Source organism: Eucyclogobius newberryi, unplaced genomic scaffold, assembly GCF_026437365.1.
Source record: "Eucyclogobius newberryi isolate DKJ021-1_F unplaced genomic scaffold, fEucNew1.0.hap1 SCAF_6, whole genome shotgun sequence".
Lineage (NCBI taxonomy): Eukaryota > Metazoa > Chordata > Actinopteri > Gobiiformes > Gobiidae > Eucyclogobius > Eucyclogobius newberryi.
The window spans coordinates 15,182,485-15,205,529 of record NW_027316278.1 but is presented as its reverse complement, the minus strand read 5'-3'; the positions used below and the strand labels follow the sequence as shown (position 1 = coordinate 15,205,529).

The following is a 23,045-nucleotide window of genomic DNA, read 5'->3' as shown; positions in this document are numbered from 1 at the left end:
TGTCCTCTCAATTACACTAACTAGACAGTTACTCTTACTTGAGTCATTTCTTGGAGCACTACTTTGTACTTTTACCTGATTAACAGTATTTTGAAGCAACATTACTCTTGGTTAAGTGCAATTTTTGGCTCCTCTAACCACCTCTGTTAGGGACATGTTGAAACAAACAGACTGTTCCATTTATATAAGACTATGAATCAGGTCTTTAAGTTCTTCTTCTTCTTCTGCTTCTGTGTTTTATGGCGGTTGGTATCCAAGTATTACATTACCGCCACCTGATGTAGTTGTACGTCTTAGACTTTAGACTTATTCTTTAGACTTCTCCCGCCCCATTTGCTTTGCTCCCAAAAAGAAGCAAAGCACCATGAGTCCCCAGACCCCCACTGTCCCGAGGTTTCTCCGACCGACCCACGTCGCCCAGCAACCACCCGGTAAACACTCGGGATTCCTGGAGGTCCACAAGTGTCACCGTGTCACAGCCGCGTCACCCTCTTTCCACTACAGCGCTTACCACACAAGCGTAACGTAACACACACTCATGTACTGCGCACACACGTCCAGACCGCCACAGAAGCCTCTCGCTGAAACAACTTTAACAAAACATGACAAACGTTTCCTTTAAAACCTTTACAAATTTAGACATCAACATATTTACTCTTATTTAAGAGATGCAGTGTATATCTTAATTTGTGTTTTATGCTGTGATATTTAAATTACTTCTAGTTCAAACTGACAATTTAAAAAAGAAAGAAAAACAAAACAAAACTGTATCTTATGTATTGTATGAGAAAAAATCTCTTAGTAAGTAACTATAAAACGTTCCATTTGGGCAAACATTGACGTATACAGCTTGCGACACAGATGAAAAAAGGGAATTGTGTGTGATATAGCTGCCAACAGAGGCTTCGTTATCAGAGAATAAAGAGAAATTACACACACAGTGAATGAACTGTCTGACTCTGGGCTTTTGCAGATGGGAGGGTCAGCCAAAGGGAACAGAAGACGCCCCTGTCGCCCTTTTGGATCCAGTACACATAAAACAATGGTGCTACTCTCACACTCTTTCTAATGTAACGGGAACTAGCGCAACCGGCTGCCTCCAGACTATAACTAAAATTCACAAAATATTGCTTATTTAGCTTTTCAAGTAATTTGTAAAATATATATAATAAATACAATTATCTCAGATGTCTCAGAATTACGCTCAAGTACAAGTGCTGGTTTTAAAATCTACCCAAAAAAGTACAATTACCTAAAAAAGTACTCAATTGCAGTGAGTATTTGTAAGTGCTTTACTTTCCACCTCTGCACATGAAGATATATCTGCGGACACTTTGATCCAATACATGAACTGCATATTTTAAAATAATACAGTTTATTAGTTTGAAAATGTTCAGCATTAGTTGAAGAGGTTCAGCATAGTTAGTATGTAACACAAGCACTGGTTTTGGATACTTCCACATCAGCTGACCTACTTTGCTGAATCTGCCGCTGGCAAGTGACATTTTAAGATAATCTTTTATGACAAGAACACAAGTTTGGCGTAATCCAATCACTCGAAATCCAACTTCGTCCCAGTCTAAAGTCCCTGGTTGGTTCACTGTCTTTTCCTACGTAAATTAAACAAAACAAAAAACATAGAACATGACACAGAGACTGCGAAGTAAATTAATTTAAAGACACCCAATGAAGCTACGGCACAATTATTGTCCAACATAATGTCCCATCAAGTCAAAGTCCAAATTTTCAAATTAAGCCCTTAGTCATTGGTTACATTTTTTGTGATGGCCTTTTTCCCAGGAGCCAAAAGTATGCTGCAATAGTGTCCATTCATTGTGTCCATGACAGGGATTTTGAGGCCCAGATACATAGTTCAGAAGTCCAGTGGGACACTAATGCTGAAAACAATCCGCACTTCTCTATTGATCTCAGCCCAACATTTCTGAACAGTAGGACATTCCCAAAACATATGGTAATGATGGGCCACTTGGCAGCCACACTCCAGCAAGCAATATTCCAAGCAATTCCCTGTAAATAATGAGATGGAGTTATGAAATACAGAATACATTTTTACAACAGAATTCTTTCCAAACATTTTCTTGTCCTCCATTGATAAGTGCATATATGTTCCCGTACTTCATCGGTCATAACAAAAATACCTTCTCTTTCCCTCTTATTTATAAGATTTTAGCAGAATGACCAGAATGTCCAGAATATTGATGCTTTGTATAATCTGACTTGCATGTATTTGAGTGGTTTTCATTTGCAATATTTTGTGTTATTCTGAGGTTAATTCCAGTTTCTCCATTGAAATCACATGTTGGAATTCATGTGCAATTACTGTGAAATTCATGTGCAATTTATGTGCTGTCGTGACACATATTCATGTGCAATTACTGTCGTGATCACATGCAATGGTATTTATGTATTTATTTATTTGTCTATGGGAGTTTTTATTTATTTATAGGAGATCTTCTACTGAAAGTGTTTTTCAGACTTCCTATAAGTGATCTGTTCTTCTGGATCTGCCTCTGTATCTTCCTGCGTTGCACCAATGAAATTTCCCCACGTGGGACAATAAAGGAATATCTTATCTTATCTTATCTTATGTCTCACTTCATTTTGCCTACATTTAGGAATATACAATGCTTTTGTATAACTTTCAAAGGATCTATAGGCTTCTTATGTTCTGATGATGTAAAGGGTAAAGAGTTGGCTGTTTTACTCTTGGTCTATTTAGGCCTGGTTAAGTACTCAGTCAAATCTGTTTCCACCTGGTTTAGTCTTTATTTAATCCTAATTCATTTGTCAAGGATTAGTTCTGGCTCTGGTCTTGTTTGGTTCCAATCAAGTGCTGTCCTGTCATTGGCTTAGACCTGAAATAGTCTTGATTCAAGCCTGGTTTGGACCTAGTTTAGTTCAAGATTAGATCTTGCCTAAAGCTTGGGTGTAGCTTGGTTTATCAGTTCAGCACTTTAACAACATGTATTTACACTTTGTCCCCATCAAAGACCGCACTGAACTGAAATAAGTATCGTGGTGGATCTCATGGACAAAGAGTTTTCTGATGACTCGTTCAGACACAAGAGAAAGAGATTGGGGAAGGGGAGGGGACAGAGGGGGCTGGTTGAATAATCACTACTCAGTTTAATTGTCTCCTCTGTGCTGCATGACCTATGGCTGTAATCAGAGTGAGTGCACCAAAAAGGTTGCTCACTTCATAAGGCATGTCTAGTCTGTGCATAACTTGGAACATAGTGAAAGGATTATGAGGTGAAACGATCAAGGGCACAGCAATAGTAGAGAGTGAAGGTAAGAACAACTAAGATAAGATAAGATAAGATATTCCTTTATTGTCCCACATGGGGAAATGTCATTGGTGCGGTGCAACGCAGGTAGATACAGAGGTAGATACAGAAGAACAGATCACTTAGGGGGCCAATCTTGACAAACAATACTATACAAACAATATTTTAATACAGGGATTTGTGTGTAGAGAAGGTCTTTGGGGTTAGGTACAACCTGGACAATGGCTAGTGGCAGGGATGACCCAGGGAGCAATGACTGTGAACTCTCACATTCATTCACAAAACTCAATGTGAAATCACCACTTCACCATAAAATGCCTTTAGCTCTTGGAGAGAACCCTAAAAGAATACACACATAATATGTATACTATAATTAACTATAAACCAATAATTTGTGTTTTTAGAATATAATACTGTTCAGAAGAATTGGACTGGGATAAATAAACTACTGTATGTATTTGGGCCTCAAAACTCCTTCCAGAGACACAATAAATGGATACCGTACTTTTGGAGCACACTGTTGGCAGCAGGAAAGAAGGCCATAACCAAGAAAGTTATAACAGAAAACTGAAACAACAATCAACCAACATTACATCTGACATTGAAAACATTGAAGAAAAAGAACATTTATCCTTTTGACTTTGGACCAATTGTGAAATAATTTAATTTCATAGGATGTCTTGTATTACTTGTATTCATTTTTGCGCTCTGTGTCGTGCATGTTTAAAATGGAATAAATAAAGAAATAGAAACAAAAATAAATGAATAAATACATAATAATACAAATGATGTAGTCTGTTCTAGTATGCGATATGTTTTATATTTTTGTATGTATTACCATTGAATCCAGAAGCTGGATACATCGCTGCAGTTTGGGTCTGGTGTCACAGAAAAGACGGAATAAAAGCCGTCCAATGGGTTGTCGTTCACAGAAGCTGACATAGTCCCTTTCTGCAAACAGTAAAACACAATTAATAACACTGACTCATTTTGTAATCAAATGAGGCCCTTAAACTCACCAATGATTTTGCTCAGATCCACACATTGGCTTATATGAGGGAAACGAAGAATCTCCTTCCATTTTTTACTCCGGCCTTTCCTCTTTCCTCCTCCACCTGCAAAACAAAATGTCAGTTAGTACCACTTTATCCTAATGAGGCTTGGTCAATTAAATTATCTTCTTGCAATCATTAAGTGTGCCTTGTAGTCCTGGAATCACATTAAACCTAAAAAAAACCTTGACCAAGTAATGACTATAATTGTCACGATAGGATCAACAAACTAACTCAATCGCCTTCTCTCAAAGTGACCAGTGTGTGTGTGTGTGTGTGTGTGTGTGTGTGTGCGCGCGCGTGTGTGTGTGTGTGTGTGTGTGTGAAAGAAAAGTCTATTCTATTTTGCTCAGTTCCCATCAGAACCCAGGACTGTGTCAGATTAGATTCCTCCTCCCTGAATAATCCAGCATAGTTTCCTTTTAGTGTCTCGCAAAGTCCACATCCAATTTGACAAGTCTGTTTCATATTTGCTTTATTCTTGCTCTGATTTGGTGATTTGTTTTTTCCCATCAGATGCCCTTCTGAGTTGATAATAGACTGCACTGTATTCTATTTAGATTGTGTTGGACAAACATTTTCCAGATGAATATATATATAAACAGAATATAATATAAACAGTTTAGGAAGATAATTTGAGGAAGAGGATTAATAATAAAAAAATATATATATATATCGATTTGATACAATTCATATATAACATATCACCTCAGATTGTCACTTGAGATGTTTCTAATTAAGGCTCTTTCCATGTCTTCGTTAACCTCCACTTCTCACAGTTTTACAGTTGGATAAACTCATTGTGTCACCATTTTCCATTGCGTTTGGATGTTTATTTTTTTCTCGATTTGAGAAGCCAAGCCTAATACTGAAGTGACAGGGATTTCCTCAAGCCACTCCCAGTGCGCTGCTTGCCCACTCAGAGACGTCCAAGCCGAGAACAGAGGAAGCAATGACATCTTTAAGTAATAAAGCAGGAATGTGAATGGCACTACGTCATGTTGCAGGCGCTGACCGAAACGTTTCCCATCAGCGGTCCATGGTCCACTCTGAAACCCCTGCCAACACTTCTTTATCCTCTTTCAATATGTTGTTAAAGAGGCACTATGTATCTTTTCTGGTGGGCGTCAAACTATAATTTCTTATATTGTATTGCAAATTATTTTTGAAATCAAATATTTTTTTCTGTAAGAGAGTGAATACTAATCAATGAATCTTCAATCCATTTATTATTGTAATTTGTAATATTACAAAGTTTGTTATGGCACAGCAGACCAAATATAATTGTTTGGTTCTCCAAACACCATTCAAAATAAACCAGTTGCCTATACATTATATTGATAAGGCAGTAACATAAAATGGAAAATTAACGTCACAGCGGCCGATGAAAACAGAATAACATCTAGTAATACATTCATAACAAAGTCAAAATATCCCCTAAGAGGATCATTAACCACCACCTGCTCCCCATCAACATTTCTGCAGAGCAAAGTCACACTATGAGTGCGCTTACTTCTCTGAAGAACATGTAATGTTCACCATAACATAAAATGTACTGTGCTAGCATCATAATCTGCCATAAAAAAACTGAAACAGCACTTTAGTGAGAGCACTGAGAAGATCTGATGAAAAGTGAATACAAAAAGGTGTACACTGTGTATTGAACTAAGGCAAGGCAAGTTTATTTGTAGAGCGCAATTCGTACACAAGCCAATTCAAAGTACAACAGGAAAATAAAATGCATTAAAATCACAAAGACATGACAGAAATCCCCACTCTTTCCCATATTTATTTGACATTGCCAGCGTGACAGGTGTATCCGGGATGGGCACATCGCTTTTAGATTGATTATTTCCCATGTTTGACCGTCCCTAGACGTCAACGTGCTATCTGCCTCTGCACACGTCTGTGCTGAGCATATGTATCTTTTACGACTACTCTCTCGTTGACGCCTCCACCTTATGTGTGGCGCTTGTGTATCTTTAACGATGGACCCAGTCTCGCCTGACTCCTCCCTGGATTTAGCTTTCGCTAAACTAATTGTCCCAGACAACACTCCAACCAAAGCCTTTAGTGTTAAAACTCGCTCTTGATGAGTGGGTCGGAGCGCCAGGCTCTTCCTGGATTTGACAGTGCCTTAGTGCCAACTGACAATCTAACCAGCATGTGTTCTAACCCACTCCCCGGGCACCTGCGGCTGCGCTTGGACACCGGCACAATGGTCTATTGTGTCGAGCGGAATTATTACATGTTCAATTGTAATTGTGTCTAAGTAGTAGTTTTAAAATTGTAAAGAATTTCTCTTTATTTCTCTCAGTAATTGTACCACTGCTTCTCTGCAACACAATAGACAACAATCAATCAATTTAAAGGTTTTATGTCAGTTTTTTTCTAATATGTTTATTATTTCTTTCATTTTCATCATATTGTGGTGAAAGGCCCTCGTGCTATCTTCAGGTCTGGATGAACCACAGTCGTCTGTAATGGAACACTGTGGCTTCATGGTGTCTAGTCATGTCTAGTCACATCCTTATTCTTATATAGCTAAACACAAACCCATACACAAAATAATACTCAACAGCATCTTAGACATCAATCCAAAATGTCTATGTCCATCTATTTTCATCTTTATGATTCTTTTATGCCATTTGTAGTTCGACCGACTTTAGTGCAGGCCATGTAATATAACCAAAGGCCATATTTAGTGTAAGAATAGTGTTAAAATATTCAAAAATAGCAATGAGTGACACAGCATTTGTCATTTTCTACCTATACCAACTATTATTTGACTCCAGTCTGGAGACAAGTCTTTTCCATCCACAGACAGACACACCCAAAACACATCTTGATACATAAATAATTCATCCATGCACATCTAACATGCTATTTCCTGTCTGTCTCTAGACTTCTCACATTATTGTCCTAGGCCTAAATATACCACTGCTCTTAGCGTATTGTACTGTGAGTGCAGTATATAGTGCATTGTCATTAAGTTGAACGATTTTGGTGGCTGCACTTTACAAAATAGTTCCTGAGGGAAGCTTATAAAAGACAGTAAACTTGGATACAGGAAGCTTTTAACATAAGCAATAGATTAACAGACCTGGGCTGTTCAATAGCTTTCATGTCTACAGGTAATAGGTTATATAAAGTCTAAAAATGCCCAAAGTCACTGGGATAGGCCCCATGTCACCCGCGACACCTACCGCAGGGTTGTCTAAACTTTTCCATCGCAGGCCACAAACAACCCGACAATGTCAAATTTGTCAAATGACAAAGTAATTCAAAATTTTGCATTTGACATTGTTTCGATGAGCCTCCACACCTTTATTAAGGCTTGGAACATTAATATTAGCTTGGTATAACATCAAAATGCTTGATTTTCCCCCCAATTTTCCAATACAAAGTACTACTTTTTTATTGTTTGGACCACCTTAGCAGGAAGCTGGAGGGCCAACAAAAATTGGTCTGAAGGCTACATTTGGCCCCCGAACTGTAGTTTGGACATGCCTGCTCTAACGGAAACAAACGGTAGAAAATGAAGGAATGAATGAACAAAAATGCCCGTCATCTCCTTGTTCTTGCATTAAACACTGAAAGCTGTCACGCTGTGGGCCGTGGATACGCTGCATCCAGGAACTTGTCAGTCAAACGTGGCCAGTGTGGTCGCCTCCCTTTATTTATGCTGCTGACATCATCGAGTCAAGTGCAGCAACATTAACGTATCATAAGTTTAGTCCATTTACATTTTTAATCAGCTGTTTTTGACACATTTTTATTTATATAGTATAAACAATATACTCTGTATATCAACAAAACCACATTCACTATATTACCTGGTTACCAGCAGCCTGCATATGTGAGCGAATAGCACCCGTTTATTTAGCTGGGCTACCTATAAATAACTATAATAATAAACAAATGGTGTTGTATATTGTGTTTGAATAATTTTATCAACTATATTCTGTTGTTATAAAATATGTTAGATCTGTGTAGATGTTGATTTATTTTTTGTCCTTACTTTACAGTTGCCTCCATGGCAAATACCCAGCTAATTGAAAAGGCATGGTTTTATGTTGCACGCCCTGTATGGTGCAAACCTTTCATTTGTCCCAGTTTAGGACCAGCACTGACCTGCATCAGTCTCAAGAAGTTTAATTTTGTTAACACATATACAACCACTGAAGTAATTTAATTTACAACCAAAATCAAACTGGACAATGCATTAACACATCCGGCCGTGGTGCATCTGGATGTGCAGATTCCAGATCAGCAGATGTGAAACAGAAGCAGGAGCCAGGTGTGAATATGTGAGATTTTATCACCTACACAGTGAAAAGTCAAGCAGGGGATTTCATAAACTCTCCTCTCATCTGTTCTTGGCACCAAATGTGCTTCTTGTTCAGTGGATCTCTTTCTGATTATCTAACTGTAGCCTCTTCTCACATCACCTCCTTTGTCTGATCTGCTAAATGTCGGCTTCACTGTTGAGTCACACAGTGGTGGTCAGAGAGTCGCTAACACACTTTTACATTTCTGCTTCTCGGAACATAAAAAGCAAATGTGAAACTTTGCATTGGCCCTGGCTCCACTGCCGCCAATGCAAGCAATACTGAGTAACCTGACAACATGTTATTGTAAACCTGACAAATGGGCTTTACTGTGAAGATTAATGTAGATGAGTGAGATGTAACGTTACCACAGTAACAGTAAGATAAAAGATACAGAAAAGCTAAAGAATATGCATATCAATGACACAAGAAATCCACATAAAAACTTTGATTTCATAAAGTGGGTCACAAAATAGAGGAATAGTGTTATACAATGAGACAGAAAGAAAATTAAAGATTTCATTGTTGAAAATCATGAATAATTGTTAACTTATGTTTTTTATAATCGTAAAATAAACATTTTATATATCATTATACAAATCTATAAAAAATATTATTTTTCCACTATTAGTAAGTAAGTTGGTGCCTGTCATCAGACCATACTTAAAAAAGGTAGAAAAAGAATGCACACCAACAATTTTCTATGGTCATTGCTGTTTTTTCTTGTTAAAGCTTGCGCGCCTCATCTTTTTTAGTTAATTTTGTGTTTTTCAAACCATTGTGCGCTGTCAATAATAAAATATGATAATTCATGTCAACCAGGAAGTAAGAGCCAAAAGCAACGCTCTGAATGGCTGTTCTTGGGTGGTCCACCCCAGCTCCACTTCACCATCTGAAAAAGCCAGTTTTTAAACCATTCACACACCTGAAAATGAATGCATGCAAATACAAAGGGTTTGTGAGAGCGAGGGGCGAATTGGATTGATTTAAATACATCCTCCTTTCGTGGTTTCAAAATCAGCTACCCCAGCTTTAAAGCACACTTACTGTAGGTCACAACATTTCTGACACCTAACTTAATCTTTTGCACACAGCACTTGTATGATTGTGTTTTTTTCTTTGCTGCTGAAGGGGTTTGTGTGCCACAGGATGTAGAGGGAAACACGGCCCAGCTATGAGCTCTGGGAGGACTATTGGAGGAAGACGCGCTTTGTTCCAATATGAAGTCATGTTGTCGGTCCTTCTTTCCAGCTCAATTATTAGCATCCTGCAGTGGCTCTGACCACATCTGCCTCATTACCACGGCAATAAAGAGACAACATCTGCAAATGCACTCAGATAAACATGTGACGAAGCGATCCACCGGGCCCTGTTCTCAAAGCTGCAATGAGGTCAAATGTGAAATCACTTGTTAGACTTAAACAATAAAGCGTGATCAGTGCAGACAATGCAGTCGGTGTGAGCTGTGACCAAACACTGCGGGCCGCGTGGACAATAACAACTGAATGTAACCTTTCAGTCGAGCCGTATTTAGCGCAAAGGCTTCTCTTATTACACACATTTAGACGTAAACAATTTAAACATATTTCTACAAAAGCAAATTGGATACGTGTTCAATTTTTATAGGAATGAAAAAGGCTTGATATTTGAAACCAAGATAATGGGGGTTCAATAAATATTACAATGTTGTCTTAATATGTGTGTCATTTATCAAGACTAAAACTATTCAGAAAATGTTTTGTTGAGGATTGATACCCATTCAATCTAGTTTTCTCATCTTTTAAATGTTTTGCTTCATTTTTTGCAATCAGTTTGTTTTCTCAACATAAACGCCTTCTCGTAGAAACAACAAAATTGTCCAAACTGACCTACCAAAAGATGTTTTATTTTATTTTATTGAATCCACTTCATCCATAGCTTTACATGGGACTGTAACTTCAAAAGTTTTCATAGTGCATTTCCCCCCCCCCCCCCCCCCCGTAGAGACATAAAGATCAGCCCTTAAAGTATTGAAGATATCTAGTTCCAAACCTTATTTATTCAAGTTTTAACATCTCAAAATGAGGCAAAATTATAATTTCTGTATAATTTTTTGCATCTAATATGTCAAGTAAATTTAAACTTGTCTCGATTCATTTTTCAGATTTTGATGTCCCAAATATGTGCAATATTTACACTTTTTTTTTTTTTTTTTTTATATGAAAACATTATATCATGAACTTTTTTACATTTATGTGAGTAAAGCACAAATATTCTTACCTATTTACCTATAGTGTCTTGCCTTAAATAATAAAATCAAATGTATTTAGTTTTGGTCTAGTATAAAACTGTTTAGTCCGTAGACCGGAGGCCTATGGCTATAAATAGAAAGCTGCCCAAGGGTAGATGATTTGTTAATACAAAATGAGGTGGTCAAACCGGTCCGTGACTTCGGAGCCTGCAAGCGCAGACAGTTGTAACTAAGTAACTGTATAAGGCCACGTTTACACTGTTTCACATGTGACTATCTCACTCAATCATTTCTTTGTGAGGGAGCCGATCAGAACAATGCCTTCTCTCCATACTCACATGGATTCAGTGTAGAGAATTGTGCAAAATATGTGTGTAATCTACACGAATGCCCACAGAAATGCAGCTAAAGCATGGAACAAGGACTGATATTTACTGACGTACTAAAGTCAAGTACAAAAGATACCGAAACGTTGCATGTCAAATCTGCAGCAGAAATCTCCCAAAGGCGGCGGAGAGGGCAGGCTGCATTTCCTGACGTGTCGGGAAGAGTCAGGTGGCACAAGTTTCCTGTTCTAAAAATAAGTCAAATATGGAATGTGAGAGGGAAAACAGCCATACGGCCCACATATCCAATAAAGTCGAATTATATAACCTGCCAGAGTACGAACGATTAAAGCACAGCAGCGCCGGGCCTGCTGGGTAATACTGCTGGTGCTATTTGTTCATCTATGACAGCAACCGGGACGGACAGAGCAGGTGCAGCTGCAATAAGGTGCTACGGTGTTTGTTCACCTACACAACTTGGATGGAGACGCTAACGACGCTTCAACTTACAGCGAGTCCTTTCACTAATATGTCATTTTTATACCAGTCTACAGAGTCTTCGATCAGGGGGTCTCACCAAGGGCAGCGTATTAAAACACACGTGAAGCAGAAGGCAACAAACCGAGGAGATGATAGTGAATCATTCCACATTCACCATTAATTAGGTTTGGAATATCAATGTTAAGTCTGTTTCAACTGTCCGAATCTGATTTATAGTTAATGTAATTGGAAGGACAAAAGCTTAAATAGTATACACACAAAAATAAAAACTAATGCAAGAAAAACAAATTGTGCAAAAAGTAATATAAATTGATGAAATAAATTTAATATCGTCATCATAAAGCTTTTGTCACTTGTAGATCTATTCATAGTGAGAAGAGGAACCAACACTTTTACTCAAATGAGAGTATTATTACACTGTCAAATAAATTGGTTGGTTAGTATGCTTCTCTATTATTGACCGTTTTGTTGTTTATTTTCTAACTTTCTGTCGGTAAAATCTACATGTTGATTGACAGAAAACTACTCTGAAAGGTACAATTTCTTCAAAAAGTAAATATAACAGTACTACTTTGATGATTTTTGAAGAGTGGGCAGTACAAAGAACCAGGAGGCTTAAGGGCCAACAAACATGGACGTCCCAGGTCTACATCACGATTAATCAAGACTAAATCAAGGACTGAACCAGCTCTAGCCCCCTTACAAAAAAGGCCTTCATCAGGACTGACCCAGGTCTAAATTGGCCCAAAAAGGTCTAAGAAATGTCTGTACAATGAGGGTATAAATGATCCTTGATAGAATAAACGTATTTAAGGCTTAATGAGACCGAAACCAGTGCAGTTGATCCAGAACAAAACCAGGTGCTAAAACACAACTGAAGCCGAAAAAAGGGAGAAACAAAGACTGTGCAAATAAAATTCACTCAAACTAATACAGGCCCTCAAAAAAGGCAGCTTCCTGGTACTCCTACCACAGTTTGAGGACCACTGTGTATTGGAAAATGGTTGGTAAATTGAAAAATCATGATTATTCAGGTCACAATACCGTGACTAAAAAATAACTAAAAATAATAATAATCATGACAACACAAGAAAAAAAAGTGATTTCAATCTAATACTAAAACCTAAATGATGTGTGATGCTTATTTGTGTATGTCACAATTAGTGAACTTTAGAGTTATGATTATTGAGAGAAAAAAACATCACGAGTAAATGATTAGTCACAGTTACTGAGATCATGACCAAATAACAGAAATAACTTATTTTTTCTTTTATTCCCATTCCCCTGAATCTTAATGCAACAAAACTAGCCAGATAAAAAGCACTTTTGAACGATGGATTGAATTAAAATTACTAAATTCTGCTTCTTAAAATTGTCATGATTAGAATGTTTTAGTTCTTGCAATTATATTGTGACCTATAATCCGGTTTATGGAATAACCAAATGATCTTGACATTCCTAGTCACAACGCCATAATAACTCTTTCACTCCGAAATTTCACTTCATTGCACTGGAAACAGACTATGCATAATGCTGTCTGTTTCCAGTGTAATGATTAGATGATGTTGACGAAAGAAAATGAAGGATTTTCCAGTTGTCTGGCCATGGAGTCGACAATCGTGGACAATTTTAGCATCTTGCACTTTTGTAATTGTAACGCTAAATCTGACACCGCGATATCCCTGAGCAGCTTTCACACAATGCAGCACCAAGACGCCGACCGGAGGCAGGGTTAAAATGATTACGTTGCCCTTGTACACTCTTTCCTTTCAAGCTGCCCTTAGCTTCCTGTGTGGCCTCAAAACACACACATTAAGATGTTTGTTCGACGACTTCTACTCCGATGTTGACATTCCTTTGTCTTTTGTTTCTCTTATGACAACATCCCATGAAAAATGAAGAGTCACGATGCAAAGTAGGCCAAACTACTTCAAGAGAAATGTTTGCGATGCAAAACCTTTGAGCAGGAATACGACTTGGAGTTGTGTGCATGATCTTTGAATCTAATGCAAAAAATAAATTTCCCTATTAACAAAATTTATCAACATTTAGTAGAATAGTGACACTGTATGGTGACTCTGTGTTTGCATAGATACGACACAATAATGGAGAACATACGCAAATCCACTCACAAGGAAAGTTTTTTATTTTGCATTTATTTTTGTCCTCTCCTTGAACCGACACCTTAACGTGGTGGAGGGGTTTGAGTGCCCGAATGATCCCGGGAGCTATGTTGTCGGGGGCTTCATGCCCCTGGTAGGGTCTCCCAAGGCAAACAGGTCCTAGGTGACGGGTCAGACAAAGATCGGTTCAGAAGCCCCCTATGATGACAACACAAACAAGGCAGTTCACGTCGCCCGGATCGGCGTCACCGGGGCCCCATCCTGGAGCCAGGCCTGGGATGGGTGCTCCATGGCGAGCGCCTGGTGGTCGGGTCTTACCCCACGGGGCCCGGCCGGGCACAGCCCGAAAGAGCGACGTGGGGCCGCCCTCCCGTGGGCCCACCACCCGCAGGAGGATCCATAAGGGGCCAGTGCAGAGAGATCTGGGCGGCAGTCGACGGCAGGGGCCTCGGCGACCAGATCTCCAGACACAGAGACTAACTCTGGGGACATGGAATGTCACCTCGCTGGGGGGGAAAGAGCCTGAGCTTGTGCGGGAGGTTGAGCGATACCGACTAGATATAGTCGGCCTCACCTCCACGCACAGTTTGGGCTCTGGAACCCATCTCCTCGAGAGGGGCTGGACGCTCCACTTCTCTGGTGTTGCCCGCGGGGAGAGGCGGCGGGCTGGTGTGGGCTTGCTGATAGCCCCTCAGCTCAGCCGCCACGTGTTGGAGTTTACCCCGGTGAACGAGAGGGTCGCGTCCCTCCGCCTTCGGGTGGGGGACAGGTCTCTCACTGTTGTGGCGGCCTACGGGCCGAACAGCAGTGCAGAGTACCCGGCCTTCTTGGAGTCCTTGGGAGGGGTACTGGACAGTGCACCGACCGGGGACTCCGTTGTTCTACTAGGGGACTTCAACGCCCACGTGGGCAATGACAGTGACACCTGGAGAGGGGTGATCGGGAAGAACGGCTTCCCCGATCTGAACCCGAGCGGTGTTCAGTTATTGGACTTCTGTGCTAGCCACGGATTGTCCATAACGAACACCATGTTCAAGCACAAGGGTGTCCATCAGTGCACATGGCATCAGGACACCCTAGGCCGGAGGTCAATGATCGACTTTGTTGTCGTGTCATCTGACCTCCGGCCGCGTGTCTTGGACACTCGGGTGAAGAGAGGGGCAGAGTTGTCAACCGATCACCACCTGGTGGTGAGTTGGATCCGCTGGCGGAGGAGGAAGCCGGACAGACTTGGCAGACCCAAGCGCATTGTGAGGGTCTGTTGGGAACGTCTAGTAGAGCCCTCTGTCAGTAGGGTATTCAACTCGCACCTCCGGAAGAGCTTCTCCCATGTCCCGGGGGAGGCTGGGGACATTGAGTCCGAGTGGACCATGTTCTCCGCCTCCATTGTTGATGCGGCTGCTCGGAGCTGTGGTCGCAAGGTCTCCGGTGCCTGTCGTGGCGGCAACCCCCGAACCCGGTGGTGGACACCGGAAGTAAGGGATGCCGTCAGACTGAAGAAGGAGGCCTATCAGGCCACTCTGGCTTGTAGGTCTCCGGAGGTCATCGACGGGTATCGGCAGGCCAAGCGAGCCGCGGCTCGTGCTGTCGCAGAGGCAAAAACCCGGGCCTGGGAGGAGTTCGGGGAGGCCATGGAGGAGGACAATCGGTCGGCACCAAAGAAATTCTGGCAAACCGTCCGGCGCCTCAGGAGGGGGAAGCAGTGTCTCACCAACACCGTTTACGGTGCGGGTGGAGGCCTGCTGACCTCGACTGGGGATGTCGTCGGACGGTGGAAGGAATACTTTGAGGATCTCCTTAATCCCTCAGTCACGTCTTCCGAAGAGGAAGTAGAGACCGGGGACTCAGAGGCTGGCTCATCCATCACCCAAGCTGAAGTCACTGAGGTTGTTCGCAAACTCCTCGGTGGCAGGGCTCCGGGGGTGGATGAGATCCGCCCTGAGTACCTAAAGTATCTGGATGTTGTAGGACTGTCTTGGTTGACACGTCTCTGCAACATCGCGTGGCGTTCGGGGACCGTGCCTCTGGACTGGCAGACCGGGGTGGTGGTCCCTCTGTTCAAGAAGGGGGACGGGAGGGTGTGTTCCAACTACAGAGGGATCACACTCCTCAGCCTCCCGGGTAAGGTCTATTCCAAGGTACTGGAGAGGAGAATCCGACCGATAGTCAAACCTCGGATTCAGGAGGAGCAGAGTGGTTTTCGTCCCGGTCGTGGAACACTGGACCAGCTCTATACCCTCCATCGGGTGTTCGAGGGTTCATGGGAGTTTGCCCAACCAGTCCACATGTGCTTTGTGGATCTGGAGAAGGCTTTCGACCGTGTCCCTCGGGGTGTCCTTTGGGGGGTGCTCCGGGAGTACGGGGTCCGGGGCCCTTTGCTCAGGGCTGTCCGGTCCCTGTATGACCGGAGCAGGAGCTGTGTTCGCATTGCCGGCAGTAAGTCAGACCTGTTCCCAGTGCATGTTGGACTCCGCCAGGGCTGCCCTGTGTCACCGGTTCTGTTCATAATTTTTTATGGACAGAATTTCTAGGCGCAGTCAGGGGTCGGAGGGTGTCCGGTTTGGGGACCACAGGATCTCATCTCTGCTGTTTGCAGACGATGTTGTCCTGATGGCTCCATCAAACCCGGACCTGCAACATGCACTGGGACGGTTTGCAGCCGAGTGTGAAGCGGCTGGGATGAGAATCAGCACCTCCAAATCCGAGGCCATGGTTCTCGACCGGAAAAAGGTGGCTTGCCCTCTCCAGGTGGGTGGGGTGTCCTTGCCCCAAGTGGAGGAGTTCAAGTATCTCGGGGTCTTGTTCACGAGTGAGGGAAGGATGGAGCGTGAGATCGACAGGCGGATCGGTGCAGCGGCTGCAGTGATGCAGTCGCTGCATCGGACTGTTGTGTTAAAGAGGGAGCTGAGCCGAAAGGCAAAGCTCTCTATTTACCGGTCGGTCTACGTTCCTACCCTCACCTATGGTCATGAGCTTTGGGTAGTGACCGAAAGAACAAGATCACGGATACAAGCGGTCGAAATGAGTTTTCTCCGCCGTGTGGCTGGGCGCTCTCTTAGAGATAAGGTGAGGAGCTCGGCCACACGGGGGGAGCTCGGAGTAGAGCCGCTGCTCCTCCACGTCGAGAGGAGCCAGCTGAGGTGGCTCGGGCATCTGTTCCGGATGCCTCCTGGGCGCCTCCCTCGGGAGGTGTTTCAGGCATGTCCCACCGGGAAGAGGCCCCGGGGAAGACCCAGGACACGCTGGAGAGACTATGTCTCTCGGCTGGCCTGGGAACGCCTCGGGATCCCCCCGGAGGAGTTAGAGGAAGTGTCTGGGGAGAAGGAAGTCTGGGAGTCCCTGCTCAGACTGCTGCCCCCGCGACCCGGCCCCGGATAAAGCGGCAGAAGATGGATGGATGGATGGATTTATTTTTGTTTGGGATTGACACAGAGTAAACTAAGGATGTCATGGGATTAAACAACAGTAACTTCTTCTGTTTCCTTTAATTCCCATTGAGTTTGAGACCAACTCTACCAAATAAAACATTCAGAATGATCAAATAAAGTTAATGTGACGCACCCAGAAGTGGTTTACATTTAGATGTGCTGTAGATGGACTATAAATTTAAATAAAATGACTTAATTTTGCTTCTAAAATTGTTACGGTTATTATTTTTGACTTGAATAATCACGACCATTGATTGACCTAATTATCTTGACATCCCTAGAGTAGTACGCTGTTATTTTGGGGATGTTTTGCCATTCATTGCTGTCGGAGTAATGCGCTTTTATGGGGAAATATCAGCACGCCTGAAATACAAAGCACCTGTGGAGTATTTCCCTTATGATCGCATGCCACAAATACCTCTAAAGGCACACTTTCTCCCTGCACGTTCACTCAAAATTCGTGTCCACTTCACATAATTATTTCCCCCTTTGCTGTCTTCGATCCGCAGAGAACAGGCGTGAGCTTGTTGCATCCAGCGGAGTTACGTGTACTACATGTGTGGGTAGAAGCTGCAATAACAATAGAGATAGTAAGAGCCAGAGAGCAGAGTTTTTTCCACTCAAGAAAAATGAGTCACACTCCCACTCAAAACACAGCCAGCCTTGTGATATGGTGTGGATGAGAGTGAGCCGTCAGGACTTCTATCCTGAATATCAGCAGAGAACAAAGCAAAATGTGCTGGATGCATTTGTGCTCGGCGATATTCACAAAATAATAATATCTACATTTTTTTGGGGGGAGTATCCCGATAAATTCAGGCGATATTATGTAAATCCGACCAATCTTGTTGAGGTTTAATTATGAGACAAATGTGAAATGCCTGTAGATAAAAATCCGTATTTAAAAGTGAAATTTAAAAAAAAAAATCAAGCAGCTCTTGGTGTAGTTAATTTTCAAATTTTGCACATCTCTCTATCCCTCTATTTTTTTTTTATTTCTTCTATTTTCAAAATGTAAAACATTAAACAACAAAAAACAAGAAATGGAACAAGACCAGAATAAAAATAGGAAAGAAGACGCACACAAATATCATCAACACATACATCCCATTTTTTCCAAAGTCGATCAAATTTGTCCATTAAATAGACATTCAATTAAGTCTTAATGTTATTTTTTCCATTTTCTGTAAGTCAATTATAACGTCGGTCCAGTTTTTGATCATCGGAGCAGTTTTTATCATCCATTTTTTTAGATGGCCTTTTCCCGTGCTGCCAGTAGTATTTTTCAAAGTTGTCCATTTATTGTCTCCATGGCAGGAGTTTTGAGGCCCAAATACATCGTTCTGAAATTGAGTGGGATGGTGGTGTCAAAAATACACAAAACCACAACTTCTCCAACACTTAGCATTACCGGTAAATCTCTATTTCTATATCTTGCCCGCATCTATGGTCTACAGTGATTATTAATCTTTTTCAATCTCGACCCCTGAACACGAAAGGTCGACAAGATTAGAATGAAGTCCAATGTTTGATCTTATTTTCAGGACATAGACATAAATAGATCAATGTGGTAGAGTAGACAAACTGAAGCCAATCTACATTTACTGCTGCATCTGAAGTAGGACAGAAAGGCTAGCAGTACTAATACAAGTAGTAATTGTACTGTAATTGTTAAAATAGCAAACGTGACGTCGCTTGGAGTAAAAAAACTAACTGCCTCATGCATTTCTGTTTCCCATGGTATAGGTTATATTTGGTGATATGTCCATTGGAGCATTTCTGTCCAATGTAAACGCAAACATTTTGGCTGGCACTGTTCTGTTTGCAGGGAGCCAAGTAAAAGGAAGATCACATCATAAGTGGGCATAATGACATGATTGGCTGCAGAAATCAACACATTTATGCTAATTTGAATTTAGCAGGGCACTATTAACGTACTCACAGCACTCAGTTTTACACTAAAAACGCGGTGTGTTTTACTCTCCCATCCATTACCACTCTCCAGTTGGCAGCCCAATAAAGGTCTACTGCATTATGTCATTGCCCATTCAGAAGGGTCCTTGGGGCATGCACGGGGTCAACAGGCTTTGTCCATTTGAGAAGAAATCTGTCACTGAAAAAATGTGAAAATAAACGTCTATTCAATCGGAACGCCGGAAGATTTACATGAGATTTTGTGATTTGGGGCAACTTACTCTGCTCTCTCCAAATCAAAGTCACCAGTTTGTCCTTCTCACTTGCAGAGACTTGTTGTGTCAAAAGTGCTTGAGGACGTTCAGTGTGTTACAAGCTTGTTACCTGTCCAGACAAAGACCTCATATGTTATCTTTTAGCTAAATATTCTGTTTTAGCCAAGGATTTGTCGCAAACCTGCATCGATGCTTAACGGACTGGCTCGATCGCACGTTTTTCCTCAGCATTTAGCAAGTAATAAAGCAGGGATTAGAACATGGAAATTAATTTGTAGGAAACCAGTAAGAGGGCTTATGTGGTTATTAATATGGCATTAACACGGCAAAGTTTTTGTTTTTCTGAAATAAGTAACAGCCTTAAAGACTAGTAAATGTGGTATTTTGTTTAAAGATTGTAGTGGAATTACACTTTGAAATTACTGAGAGCAATTTAATGTGAAGGTAAATGCTTTTTCCATTCGCAAACTTAGAAGGGAAAAGAAATATACGTAAAAATGTTTCACTTATAGATGACGAGTACAACTGATATGGAGAGTTTTGTTTCTTTTACTCATTTGAGTCAGTTCACGCTCTTTTTTAAGACAGAAAACCCCCAGCCTTTCGGGTCATGTGCCAAGACAAATGGAGAAAGTTGCATCTAGAAGACAAGAACATCTAATATAAAACAATATACTAAGCCAATTACACTGCATACTAAAAAATACTAAACTAAAGGACTTACGTTATAGCCTTGATTGCTTTTATATACATATTTTAAGGCAAAGTTTAGTAAATGTGACAGCACAGACCAAAGAGCCAACAGGCAGTGGAGAGGAATCCTGTAAACTGGTCCAGACTAAATACCCCAGCTCTATTACCGCAATTCAAGGAAGGCATCTGGACGCAGTAATGCTGTTTTCCCCTTTAACTCCCATTCACGTTGACGGCAAATGATGCCGGCACTGCCAGGCCTGGAATCTGCAGCGGCTGCCAGCCTGAGAGTTGTGAATGGGGAGCACACAGACATAAACACATTGTATAATAAGCTCCTGTAATGATGTCAAGTTTACGTTTCAACATAGGAATTCTACCCACACCCCCATGTGCGAACACTTACTTACTATGCCATGCACAAAGCTCACTCTATGGCTGGTATTACAAACATAAATCACACAATTTAATAGAAATGCATATATGCTTACGACTAAACAGGATTTATAAACCTAAATTGGGTCTTGGACTAAATCAGGATTACACAGCGAACAACAAACAACAAAAGAACAAACGTATCTATGAGGACTTAAAGCATATGACAGGTTCTTGTGATTTTCTAATTGTTACTTCGTTTGGTGGATTAGTTCCAGTGGTAAATATGTATCACTTTTTACACCAGTCTAGTGGGAGTTTGTGAAGAAAAATTTTAAAATAAAAAGGGGTAGATTACAGGGAGTTCTAAAACTGAATCCCTCTGTCTGTGTCATCAATCATCAACAATAGAGACAAAATGCAGGGGTTATTTACAGGGAACTGACACAATTTTTATTAAGGTAGTGAAATTATATCTATAGTGTATTTTTAGTGGACTCTTGTTTACTGTGTGGTGGTGAGGTAACAGTTATGGAATTACATAAAAATGTTTAGTCAAATTGAGAAATGGGCATGAGCATCACTGGGTTTTCTGCACTTCTCAGGAGATGTTATTGCACAGGGATGACTAAAGTAGAAAGAAAATCAGATACTAATCAACACTAAAGCTAGTATTAAAACTCATTTGAGCAAGTATTCATACTAAAAATATCACATTCCTGGACAGTTCCAGAGCTTTATCAGATCTAGTATAAGACCACACTGTTTAATAAAGAACGTACTATTATTTTGTGTTAAATATGCCAGTCTATTGTGTAAACCCTTGATGAAATATTTGGCTCGAGCCATTCCATGGAATGAAATGCGACGAGTCTTTGTTCTTGCCTGGTTTCTTATTCTTATTCTTCTTATTCTTTCATGGTCATTTTGCCACAACTCAGGCATTTTTGACCCCCTGAACATTGATGAATGTCCCACATGGGGACATAGATGCGATCGGCTCGGCCCAAACTCGAATAAAATGGAGGTTGTGAGAACGCCCGTCGCAACTAGTTCAAAAAAGAAAAAACATGAAACTCTTAATCTTTGGCCAAGGCACAACTTGGGACAGCGATAGAGCCTTTGACGAGTAAAACACACCTGGCAGCATCGCTCTATGATAAATAGGAAGTCAGCCATGTTGAATCAAAGTGGCACCGCCACATTTGACTTTTTTTTTCAAAATTGTACTTGTCCTAGGTTTTTTGTCCGATCGAGCTCAAAACAACACTTTTTGGATCAAAATTTAATAAATATTCAAAAAAAAAGTTGATATTCTTTACGGTCTCCACGTAACACGCCCTCAAAAAAGGCTTAATTTTCTGTTTGACAAGTCACGCCTGATGGAATTGATCTACGGAGCTCATATTTCACTCATTAATGCGTTTTTATGGTCTGATTGGAAATAATTAATACCAATGTAACAAATTTACTCTATAGCTGTGAAACATTGTCTGATTTGTTTGAAACTCATGGGTTATATTCTCCTCAAGGCGCCATGAAAAAAGTGCATTACAGATATTGTGTATTTTCACAATGGCCAGCAGGGGCGCAATGAATACCTTCACTTCCTCTTCCTCTTTTATTTTGACGGAACATTTCCTCTTGTGCCGTGGTCTTAGCGTTAGCATCAGCGTTAGCGGCGGGTCTCTGTTGCTAGGTGACGGAGGTACAGGGAGGAAGGGGGTTTAAAGAATAAAGTCTAAAGAATAAAGTCTAAAGAATAAAGTCTAAGAGAATGCAGCATCGGGGCAATCGCCATCAAAACACGGTCGCGCGGGTGGCGAGAGCCATCATCGCCGCTACCGCAGCTTTAACATCACAATGATAATTATCACAATGATAATTATCATTGTGATAATGATAATGATCATTATCACAACAATGATAATTATCATTGTGATAATGATAATGATCATTATCACAATGATAATTATCATTGTGATAATGATCATTATCATTATCACAATGATAATTATCATTGTGATAATGATAATAATCATTGTGATGTTGAAACATGTGAAGAGAATCGAATATACTCCTTAGCGCTGAAATCAAGCTTGTAGTAGAGTCGAGCACAGGACGCTGCACCGGGCCAATTTACAGGTCAAATCTGTGGAAAGGCGACTCCAAAGTACATTTGAGCAATCGTGAAATAAAAGCTAGCAGCAGCAGCAGCGTGACAGCACTTGACAGGAATCCCACATCAGGACGTCTTTTGGACAAACCTTTTCCAGACAGAAGCTGTAAACTGTGGCAATCACTATTAAGAGTTAAGTGTTTAAGAGCATTTCTCAAGCTCAATCCTAGCTAAAAACTAATCAAAACTGAACCCATAGAACAATGTTTTAATGTGTTTTGTATAATATAATGTGTGCTAGTATAAAAAAAAACAAATGGGGACAGAGGTTGAACATTAGCACTAACCTGTTTTGTAACTATGTCAGACA

At 41.0% G+C, this 23,045-nt stretch overlaps 1 protein-coding gene across 1 annotated transcript in view; it reads right to left on the bottom strand.

Moving 5' to 3' along the window:
- grk5l (G protein-coupled receptor kinase 5 like) overlaps positions 1-23,045 on the bottom strand; it is a 35,442-nt gene that overhangs the window by 10,104 nt on the left and 2,293 nt on the right. Inside the window, exons 2-3 of the mRNA XM_072432518.1 lie at positions 4,328-4,423; positions 4,147-4,259 (exon numbers count right to left, since the gene is read on the bottom strand). Coding sequence (XP_072288619.1) covers positions 4,147-4,259; positions 4,328-4,423 — 209 coding nt within the window. The remainder of the gene's footprint in view (positions 1-4,146; positions 4,260-4,327; positions 4,424-23,045) is intronic.